The following is an 11,109-nucleotide window of genomic DNA, read 5'->3' as shown; positions in this document are numbered from 1 at the left end:
TCCTCCGCCTGCCAGGACAAGGCGGCAGGGATGGGAGGGAATGGGACGGAGGCGGACAGCAGCTTACCCCGGCGTTCCGGGAGGGGTGCCCGTCCGGCGGTTCCCAACCCAGGCTGGCGCACCTCCTCACCCCTCGGTGCCCTCTGCCCGCCTCCCCGGGCCGCCGCTTCTGCTACCGAGGGATTAGCATCTCTGTGAAGTCCCGGCAAACAATGCCCCCCCTGTGCGGGGAGATGAAAAGTCCGGCGCCGGGTGGCGGGGCGCGTTTGAAGTCCCCGAAAGGTGGGGCCGCGGGGATCCGAGGGGACGGCTGCGTGGAGATGAAGGCAGGTGAGAAGTGCCGCGCGGCCTGCGCCCGCCTTCGCAGCGATCCCAGTCCTGGGGTTCAGGACGGCCGTGGCGGGAGCCAGCCCCCGGGGAACCCAAGCGCGCTCTACTCCCCGCGCCCCAGGCCTCTGCCCCGCAACTACCGCCCTCGGGCCGGCTCCTGGGCCGGCCTCCGCCCGATGCTTCGTCCTCAGAGCCTGGAACCCCAGGACGGCCGGGCTCAGTGCCCGCCGAGGAGCCCCTTTGCGCCGGCCTGGGTGCTTCCACCGAGATGCGCCGGCCCGGGGCTTCCAAGGACAGCGTGGCAGGCAATCCATTACCCCCTCGGCGGTCATGAGACTCCCTCTCCAACCTTCAGGGCTCTTCCGAAAAGGAACCAGGACCCCTGCCTGCGCCCTTGGACGCCGAGACCCTGGCTCGGGAGTCTAGGCCGACGTGGGGTGGGAGAAACCTGGGTCTCCAGGCGTTCGCAGCCCGCGCCGGGGGTGCGCCGTCAGCGCGTCCGCGCCCGGAGCCCCGGAGCTCCCGGGCGGCGCAGCAGCCCCCAACCCACCCAACCCTGGCCCCCAGATCCCACCCCGGCTCGGCTCGAGGGCCACGCGGCCGTGGCTCCGCGCGTTTCTCCGCTCTGGGGTGGCGAGGGCGGCGCAGGTGTGAGGGTCAGGTTCCCCCCCCCCCCCCGCAGGGCCACGGGGAACAATTTCCAACTCTTCCAAGAATATGCAAAAAAGGAAAAAAAAGAAAAAGTCTTCACGTTTCTGGTCGGCGGTTTTGTTTGTGCAGTTTTGAAGGTGGGGACACAGAGCAAAACTTTCTACCTAAGAATGCCGCTGCCCACACGGTCCTGTAAAGTGTTTCTTCTTCAGGGCGCTTTAGGAAGGGGAAAAAAAAAAAAAAAAACCCCGTCCTGCTTTCTGCACGGCTAAGGAGCAGAATAAAGAAACCAAAGACTTTTATTTTATAAACCACTTGATCTTTGCTTGGGAAACTCTATTAATTGAATGGGTTTGCCTTTTTTGCCAGTCCCCTTTATCATTATTTATGGGCTTTAAATTGTTTAAAGTTCCCTTGACGTTCAATTTACAAGTTTGGGGACTTTTTTTGTTCTGCCTTTTGTCCTGGAGAAAGACATCGTGTTGGAAGTGCTTTGAAAGGCCAAACACGAGAGGTTGGCAATGAAAGGGAAGCGGGCGAGATCCCTTTTAATTCCGTCCTGTTGGTGAATGGCTCTTTTACATAATTGCAGGCGCTATTTCAAAGCCGGCCAAGGGCTGACTTCACTTAGAACCACATGGAGTCTATTTTGGGCTTTCAGATTTAAAAAAAAAAAAAAAGGCTGAATAAAATAGTTTAAAAAGATGAGGCTTCAATGCTTTCTGCTACTTGCAAATTGGTGTGTCTGATGGGGAATTTTACACAAGCACCCCTTTGTAAGTTCGTCTTGGGCTTGGGAGGGACTGTTCTGGGTTAGCTGGGTGTGAATCCCAATTGCCCTTCCATAAATAAAACCCATCCCAAGCTATTTCCCAACTATTGCCAGGAGCAAGGGCTGCGGCAATGACCAAACGATCAGGCCACTCAAAGTCCCTATAAATAAAAACAACGTGGTTGCCCGAGAAACCGGCCTGAAGCCTGGGACTGGGCGCCGGGAGGGAGCGCCCTGCCCGCCAGGCCTGCGGGCTTCTCTGCTCCCTCGGAGACCCGGGGCTCCCACTGCCTTCTCTCCACGACCACCCGCGACCTCGACCCTGGCGGCAGCGTGACAGCGCGGCGGTTCGCGGTGCTTCCTCCTCCGGGCTGGACTCGGCAGGCCACCGCAAGTCAGCGGCATGAATATTCATTTACTTGTGCACTGAGCATTTTATACTCAGGCTCCATCCATACACCTGCGTGCAAAAGCTGACTGGGCCAGCCCCGAAGCGTGGCGACAACTTAATTACCATCACATTTACTGATGTCTGATGTTTTAAGTGGCCTAATACGGTCTTGACACCAGCTTGGCACCGGCCGAGGAAAGTGTCCAGGGGCTGGGCCAACTTCATCCCGGCGGGAGGTTCCCCTGAAAAAGAAGTTCGCGGAAGTTAACTGGAGTTGGAGGACTCGGATCGCCCTACGGCAGCAGCTTTCGGTCTTCCTCACCCGAGAAAGTGGGGCGGGGGCGGGGGCGGGGGAGGGACTCTTACAGGAAAGTTGCAAAGATGTGTGCCGGACGGTTTTCCCGCGCAGCCTGGGCCGCTGAATTACCGAGGGCGCTGCAGTTTGAGGCAGTTGCCAGCTAGGCAGGTCGGAATCGGAAGGATGGCTAAGCCATGTACCTGTCTCTCGCTGCCCATAAATCTCTCCACGGAGCGGAGGAAAAATTCTAAAGGCTTTTATTATCCACTCTCCCCACGCTCTGAACGCTTTGCAGGTTGCTGAGGTGCCCCGAATGAATCTTGTTAATCACGGTGAAACACAGGGATCCTTTTATGACGCCAACAGTCGTTTTCTAAGCAGTTAAGCATTAGATGAGAAAATATGACTGCATTGCATTCCAGAAAAAGCACACTAGTAAATAAAAATTCATATCGATGAGACTTCTCTGAACTCGCTAACAAAAGGAGATTAGTATTATAACCCCTATAGTCAATACTTTCCACGGCAATTTATGGAGGCAAATAATATACCATCAAATTGTTTCAAGTGGACTTATAATTCAATGGACCTAAATCTTCTTGCTGAACTTTAAAGGCAGAATGATCACCAAAATAATCAAAGGCACCTCTGTTTCTCAGAGGGTAATCAAAAGACGGAAGTCCATAGAACAACGTTTATATGCCAAAAGAGGAAAGTGGATGGCAAATTTGTTAAAATGAGCAACAGCTTATACAGACATGCCAGTGTCAAGCAGCGAAGGGACCCGGCTGTATCAACGTAAAACAAGCAAGGAGTCCGCGCGTTTTCCCCTTAGTATTCAAAAAACAAGGTAACCGTTCCCAAGACGGTGTGTCTGTTAAGTATCTCATAATGAGAGGCAGTATTTATTATGCTCATAAAGAAATCAGCCTTTTGCCCTGGGCTTTGATTTTTTCTTTTTTTTCTTTCCTTCTGGTTCTTCTTTTGCAGGAGTGAAAAAAGGCGTGCTTACAGAGCCTACACATGCCTCCTTCCCCATGCCTCCATCCCAACGGGAATTCATTTTCCCTCGCTCCGCCTAAGCCACCTCGGGGTCTGGGCGTGAAGGGAGTGGAGGCAATACAGGCAGCGTCCTAATGAATTCCTTTCAAGCCGCCTGCTGCCGGAGCCATCTATTACTGCGGCCTGGAGTGGGGAAACGCGCCGGAGACGTCTTTGTCCGGGTGGTGGTGGGGCGGGGGGCGGGGGCGAAGAAGAGGGCGGCAGGCAAAGGGGCCAGCGAGTTTTCTCAGCACTCCGGGGCACTGAGGAGGCACCCTCCCCTCGCTCCTTCAGGGCCCGTTGGGTGGGCAGCGGGTCCCCGACCAGACTCCCGGCTGAGATGGTGGTCCGGAATTAAGACGTCCCCCCGAGGGGCCTTAGGTTAAAGCCGGAGAAAGAAGAGCGAGAAAGCAGAGCATCAAAGAATCGGGTCGATAAATTCATAAAGATCGATTTATCTTTATCTCCCAATTAAATGTGCTTGTAAGTGATACATAACACACGTCCAACACGGGCCAACTCCCCAACCACTAGCTCCTTGGCGTGAGCTGATTTTTAATGACCAGCGTAACAATGCCCTCTCTCCTCTCCTCCCGAGGTCCGGGGCCTGTCGGCCGTTTCGGGCAAACGTTTAGACCCGGGAAGTAGGAGCTGAGGCCCTGGAGGCGCGTGGAAGCCCCGCGCGCGCTGGCGCACTTTGCACCGTCTACCCTTGCCACGAAACGATTACATTTTAAAAGGGAACACAAGAGCTGAAAGTTTGTGTTTTTACTATGCTGAAGGGGATAAGAACTTTGCTGGCACCCGCTCCCTCTCCGCCAATTCCCCTACTCCCAACTTCTGGGTTTTGGGGGGGGGTTTGGGGGGGGGGGTTGTGTGTTTTTTTACCATTGTCGAGACAGGGAAACTATCCTGAGGGAACGGGCTCCATCCTGCAGTAGGCAGAGGGGAACCGCGCGCCCTCAAGTCCTCGCGCTGGAAACCCGGCGGTGGCGCCGGGGTGAGCGCTCCCTCCGTTCTCAACGTGCTTAATTAGCGCCTATTTACAAAACGCAGCTTTTATTTGAGCAAACATCATAAAGCTTTCATCAGGATAATCTCACGTTATACAATCCGGCGGCGCAGCAACACCCCCCTTCCTCCCCGAGGATGGAGCAGATAAAGGACTCGCTTTATTATCATAATTATCGTGGCTGTTATTTTGGTGCGCGCCGGCAAAGTGTGTAAATAGGTGCGATGATTAAGAATGTCATGAAAAATGAGAAGGGATCGCTCGCGGGCGGGCCCGGCTCGGGATCGGGGAACCGGGCACCTCCCCGCGCCGCTGGGGACGCCGGGGCGCCGTGAGGAACCTGGAGGGTTCCCCGCAGCGGACAAGGGGTTGCCAGCTCCTGGCAGGCGCCCTAGGGGGCGGATCTGAAAGGGCAAGGGCCTCGCCCCCAACCCCGGGAAGCTCGCCCGAACCCCGGGCGCAGCAGCAGCAGCAGCACCCAGCAGGTTTCCTTCCCAAGCATGTATAAAAGAAAGAAAATAACCCGCGGTTTAGCCCCGAATGCTACCCTCGGAGGCCTCCCCGCCTGGGCTGATGCCGCCGAGACCCGAGTTTCGAGCCTCGGAGGTGCCAACCGCCCCTTTCAAGTTTGCGCGGAGCGGGCCGGGCGCACACGCTCCGGCTCGCGGGCCCGCGCGCTGCGCTGGCAGCGCCCACGGCCAGCTCGCGGCCAGTCGCGGTGGAAGGGGCGGAGTCCCAAATTCGCCCCACCCACTCTTGGTGGTAGCCAATCGGCGGCGGCTCCAGGCCCCACGTGAGCGGAGCCGGGCCCGGCAGCAGGCAAAATGTGAATGAGAAAGAAGAGCGCGATTTAAAGGTGCTGGCGGCGCCCGCGGAGGACAAGTGCGCCGGCTTCGCGCGCGCGCTCCCCCAGCGGCTCGCCGGAGGCGACCGACAGCCGGCCAGACAGACGGACGCGCCGACGGCTGCGGGCCCGGGCCAAGGGCCGCAGGAGCGACACGCCAGGGCTCCGGACGTGGGGCCCACGGCGGGCAGCAGCTCCGGAGAAGCCCTCGCGGGGAGGGCCCGGGCGCCCGCTCCACTCCAGGGCGCACGGCCTCACCGCCCGCACCCGCGCCTGCCAGCGGCATGCAGCGGGCCCAGGACTGACGGGGGAGGGGGGCACCTGCTCTCTGGGTCCCGCTCGGCCCCTGCCCGTGACTCCAAGCTGCGCTCCCGGCGCCCGGGGGGCTTCCAGGAGGCGGCGCGGCGCGGGGACGTTTCGCCTCTCGCGGGCCTCTCCCGAGCGCGTCTATGAGCGCAGCGTTCCCGCCGTCGCTGATGATGATGCAGCGCCCGCTGGGGAGTAGCACCGCCTTCAGCATAGACTCGCTGATCGGCAGCCCGCCGCAGCCCAGCCCCGGCCATTTCGTCTACACCGGCTACCCCATGTTCATGCCCTACCGGCCGGTGGTGCTGCCGCCGCCGCCGCCGCCGCCGCCCGCGCTCCCCCAGGCCGCGCTGCAGCCGGCGCTGCCGCCCGCGCACCCGCACCACCAGATCCCCAGCCTGCCCACAGGCTTCTGCTCCAGCTTGGCCCAGGGCATGGCGCTCACCTCCACGCTCATGGCCACGCTGCCCGGCGGCTTCTCGGCGTCCCCCCAGCACCAGGAGGCGGCCGCCGCTCGGAAGTTCGCGCCGCAGCAGCTGCCCGGCGGCGGCGGCAACTTCGACAAGGCGGAGGCGCTGCAAGCCGACGCGGAGGACGGCAAAGGCTTCTTGGCCAAGGAGGGCTCGCTGCTGGCCTTCTCCGCGGCCGAGGCTGTGCAGGCGTCGCTCGGTGAGTCGGCGGCGCGCGCGACCCGGGCGCGGGGGCGCGCCAGCTCCGGGTTCCCTCGGGGGAACGGAGGGAACGGAGGCCATGCCCCCGTGGGACCCCCGCCCCCTGCTCCCCCGGCCAGAGGAGCGGGAAGATGGGGCCGAGCTGCGCCAGCGGGGCCTGCGCGGGGACGGGGGCGGGGAGCGTCTTTTAGAGCCACCCAATAAGTGGGGGGTGGGGGGTAAGAGGGGCGTGCATTTAGCGCCCCGGGGCCAGCTGCTGCGCGGAGCCGCAAATCTCTCCGCCGGCGAGGTTGGCGGAGTCTTGCACGCCGCCCAGCCCCCGGCGCTGTGACCTGGGGTCCCGGGTAGGTTTCAGCCTCGAGGGCAAGAGGGTTGGGCTGCCCATCTCTGCAGTGCGTGTGCCTGAGGGCGCCGAGACCTATTAACCCCCTTTACCGGGTTTGTCGCTTGCCTGGGGGAACGGCGTGAGTGTGCTGGGGTGTCTGGTGGGAACTTCTCCTAAGGCTACGAAACTTCCATTTGACCAAAACCCGACACTGTCTGGGGTCTGCACCCCCTCTGCGCACCCCCTCCCCGGCTCCGGATGCGAAGAAATTGAAGTTCACCGAATTTTCAGGCTGGGTGGGGGGTGGGTGGAGACGGGGGAGGCAGGATGAATGGTGAACTCCCCCTCAGCCCTCACCCAGCCCCTTCCCCAGGGACAAAGAGGACGCTCTCTCGGGCCTCGCACCGCCTGCTAACTTCTGCCTTAAGCTGCGGGAGACTGGGAGGGTGCGGAGGAGGCCCGGCGGCCCCTTGAGTGATGGTTCTGGGCAAAGGGCCGTCGCCTGTACTGTCGCCTCCTCTCCCCTGAGCTTTCTCACGCCTCCCCTCCCCTCTCTACCCCTCAAAGGCCAGGAAATCACAATGTGTTAATGTCATAGAAAGACAATCCGCTAAGGGGGGTGGGTGGGGGGGAAATGCCCGAGTGACGGTGGGAACGGGGAAGGAAGGCCAGTGTGCGAAATGTAATAAAACGCCGTTTGGTTTTGCTTTCAGTCGGGGCTGTCAGAGGGCAAGGGAAAGACGAGTCAAAGGTGGAAGACGACCCGAAGGGCAAGGAGGAGAGCTTCTCGCTGGAGAGCGATCTGGACTACAGCTCGGATGACAATCTGACTGGCCAGGCGGCTCACAAGGAGGAGGACCCCGGCCACGCGCTGGAGGAGACCCCGCCGAGCGGCGGCGCCGCGGGCAGCACCACGTCCACGGGCAAGAACCGGCGGCGGCGGACTGCCTTCACCAGCGAGCAGCTCCTGGAGCTGGAGAAGGAGTTCCACTGCAAAAAGTACCTCTCGCTGACCGAGCGCTCGCAGATCGCGCACGCCCTCAAACTCAGCGAGGTGCAGGTGAAAATCTGGTTCCAGAACCGCCGGGCCAAGTGGAAACGGGTGAAGGCCGGCAATGCCAATTCCAAGACAGGGGAGCCCTCCAGGAACCCCAAGATCGTCGTCCCCATACCCGTCCACGTCAGCAGGTTCGCCATCAGAAGTCAGCATCAGCAGCTGGAGCAGGCCCGGCCCTGAGGGCCCAGGGCGGACCACGGCCTGGACCACCGTGGAGAAGCCACAGCTGCGGGGAGGGAACCCATGGTGGGCTGCACCATGTCTGAAGCAAACCACAGAGCCACCCCCCAACTTTGGACATCCCAAGCAAATTGAGAGTATATCCATTAACGAGCTCGAAAGATTGCTTTTGAAGGAGCTACAGCTACACCTGGAAGACACACTAAAATATTTATTATTCTATCCTACTTTGTACATAGATATCTATATAGATTGGATCTCAGCTGCAGTATTTTGAAAGTTATAGGACCAAACTGCCCAGTAACCTCCTCCACCTACATTCCCTGAAGAAAACAAAGCCTCCGCTGCAACTTGCCACGCACCGCAGCCTCCTTTCCACACTTTTCCAAAGGTAAACATCACGTGCAAGGACAAACACTGGGGTCACCACTTATTTTTGTTTCTGTTCTGGCTTTTTTAGTTGACTGAGAAGCAGACGTTTTAGGGGGCAGCCTGGAAATTCGCTTTGCTTTGGTTTTGCCTGGCTTTCTTTCCTGGGTTGCATATCCTATGAGCCCTGTCTGAAGCACGTCTCCGTTGTGTTTAATTTATTTCAATGTAGTTTATTTTTCCTATAAGTTATGACATTAAAACAATCTCAGTCTTGTGAATAATAAAAAAAAGAAAAGGAGCGAGAAAGAGAAAAAAGACCAATTCTTGGGTCTCATAAGTATGTCTAGATTTGACTGTTTAGAGGCACCCTCCTGCCTGCCCTGGCCGAGCAGCTGGTCTGAGACCAGCATCGCATGAACACCCCCTGTCCGGGGCCTCCTCAAGCTGGAGGGACCAGAGCCATCCAGCAGCTCACCAGGTTTTAAATAGAGCAATAGCTCCAATTGGGTTACCAATTCGAGAAAACCTAATTTCCACCTTAGACATCTAACCTCTTCCCTTCTGTTCAGCCTAAGCAATATCTGGGAAGCTGGTCAACTTTGGCCAGAGGAGGAGGTGGGCGCCGGAGGAGGGTCAGTGAGTGCGGGTATGGGTGGCTTTGCATAAAGTCTTCATTCCCTAAATCGACGACCGCCTGAGTTGGGGACGCGTTTCCCTCCAAGCATCCCCCGACCTGAAAAGAAGCGGTGCCCGCTCGCGGCGCAGTGCCCAGCGCCGAGAGATCGGGTTCGGGGTGCGATCTTCCCGACAGGGGCAGAAACCCAGCTAGCGGAGCCGGCTTCCCGGCAGCGCGGGGCTGGGAGGCGGAGGCTGGCTGCGGGCGCCCGCGGGCCGGCACCTCCCTCTCCGGGCGGGGTCGTAGGGGGGCGGGACCCGACCACCGCCCCACCCCGAGGAAAGCCAGCCAGTTGCGGGGGGTCGGCTCGCGGTGTAGGGTGAGCCCAGAGCACCTCCCCGCCTCGGGGGTGGGCTGCAGCCCGCCGGGCGCCGGAGGGGAGGGCGGGAACCCCGGCCCACTCCAGCACCGCGGACCGCGCCCCCGAGCCCGGCCCGTTCCGCGCGCGGCCCCTTTTCCGACCCGAAGCACCCGCCCGGACGCGAGCGGCCGGGACCCTCCGGAGAAGGCCGCGGAGAGGCCAAGGGTGACCCAGGGGCGCGGAGCGGGCGAGCGCTGTCACGGAGACCTCGCGGCCGCCGAACCAGCCGCCGGGGGAGCAAAGAGAAGCCGTGGCTTCGCCAGCCTCAGGCTCCCCGGTGGAGGCCCGGGAGCGGGTTTGAGAAGCCGCTGGGCGCCGCGTTCACCGCGGTTCTCTGCCCAAGAGGCGAAACCCATCGCCATGGATCAATACGAATATTGACTTAATTTTTACGGCCTTCAACCCGTCACCTTTCCGCGGCGGAGGGGCACTGGGGACCCCGGTGTCTGCCCGAACTTAAGGCGCAGGGCGAGACCCCGATTCCCGCCGCGTCCCTAAGCTTTCCAGGGACAGAAAATGGCCCCAGCCTGGTTTTTGAGCGCAGTGATGTGGAGTGGCCATTCTCCTAGGGCCTCAGTCCGCTCTTGGCGGCGCGCAGAGCCGTGGGGGCGCCTGGCTGCCCCTAGCCAGCGCCCTGGGCCAGTGGTGGAGGGGTGCGCCCCGGCCGCTCCCCGCCCCGCGCGGCGTCCGCCAGGCCCGGCCTCCCCCGCCGGTCGCCCGCCAGTGAGCGCGCCCGCCCGGGAGGCCCGTTGGCGTCATCTCCTCGGGGAGGCCCTCCAGGCCCCAGGCCGCTGCCGCTGCCGCTGCAGGGGAGGCCCCTGGAGACACGCCGTCCCCACCCCGCGCACCCGGGCCGGTCCGTTCCCGGGCCGCATAGGTGCCCCTTGCACAACTGTGGCCGGTGGCCTGGATTCCCGGGCCTGCGAGCCAGGGCAGCTGCCGCCTTCCAGCGGGGCGGCGATACCTCCACCTGGCACTCTAGCCCTGGGGAAGGAGCCCTGGATGTTGAGAGCAGGACACGCCCCTCCATACACCTTTCCACCATAACAGGTGTGACACCCCTGTCACCTTTTCCAAAAGCTCATGGTGGGGATGAGAGACACATCAGGGAGGGACCCACTGGCCTTGGCTTCACACACCTGAGGGGGAAGTGAAGCTCCCCAGGAATTGGGGGGGCACCTTCAGGGAGCCCTACACACGAAGGGGCTCAAGCTCCCAGGCCCATCCCCAGCTGTGCTGGCCCTCTGCCTCTGGAAGCTGCAGGAGTGGAGGGCCCCGGGGTACCCCAGCTTTGCAGACACCACACCACTGCCGGGTTGGCCCCTGCCCTCTCTGGGCTCGGTGCCCCCTCCTTCCCGACCCCAGGACGCTGGGCGCCCCCTGAGAGTCCAGCCAGAGGAGGCCCAGGCCCCAGAGACAGGCCGAGGGGAGGAAGATAAACAAGCGGCGCTTGATGGCCGCTGTCATCATGGCCGTCATCATGGCTTTCATTTGGCTGCCTAATGAGTCACATCACAGGCAGAGAGAAAAATTGTCAATCGCCCGGGCCCTAATGAATTTTTTTGCAAATTGTAATCAAGCCAGGCCGTCTCAGCTGGCTGATTAATGAGACCCACGAGGCTCGGCCAGCACCTCCGCTTTTTATTCCATCCCGTCCTCCCTGCACTAAATTAACAGCAACTTGTCTGAGCTTCAAATTAACTCCCAATGATTAATTCTGATGGGGGGGCCTGAAGAATAGCTTGTTCTAATAGGCTCTGGCCTGAGATGCTGTTGGAAATTAATACACTTCCCCTTTGGCTGCCGGCTTTAATCCAAGGTT

At 60.6% G+C, this 11,109-nt stretch overlaps 1 protein-coding gene across 1 annotated transcript; it reads left to right on the top strand.

The window, feature by feature from the left end:
- Positions 1-5,347: 5,347 nt before the first annotated feature.
- On the top strand, positions 5,348-8,571 carry GBX2 (gastrulation brain homeobox 2). The gene is made up of 2 exons (XM_043448124.1): positions 5,348-6,314; positions 7,355-8,571. Exons 1-2 carry the CDS (start codon positions 5,789-5,791, stop codon positions 7,876-7,878), a joined length of 1,050 nt encoding a protein of 349 aa, XP_043304059.1. The 5' UTR covers positions 5,348-5,788; the 3' UTR covers positions 7,879-8,571.
- The last annotated feature ends 2,538 nt before the right edge of the window (positions 8,572-11,109 follow it).

The sequence above is a fragment of the Cervus canadensis genome, chromosome 2 (genome assembly GCF_019320065.1).
Source record: "Cervus canadensis isolate Bull #8, Minnesota chromosome 2, ASM1932006v1, whole genome shotgun sequence".
Classification (NCBI taxonomy): Eukaryota; Metazoa; Chordata; class Mammalia; order Artiodactyla; family Cervidae; genus Cervus; species Cervus canadensis.
This window is presented reverse-complemented; position numbering and strand designations above follow the sequence as displayed.

Coding starts and splice junctions, on each gene's coding strand:
- GBX2 (XM_043448124.1), top strand. CDS start 5,789: ATGAGCGCAGCGTTCCCGCCGTCGCTGATGATGATGCAGCGCCCGCTG. Junction 6,315..7,354: donor GGCTGTGCAGGCGTCGCTCG/GTGAGTCGGCGG, acceptor TTTTGCTTTCAG/TCGGGGCTGTCAGAGGGCAA.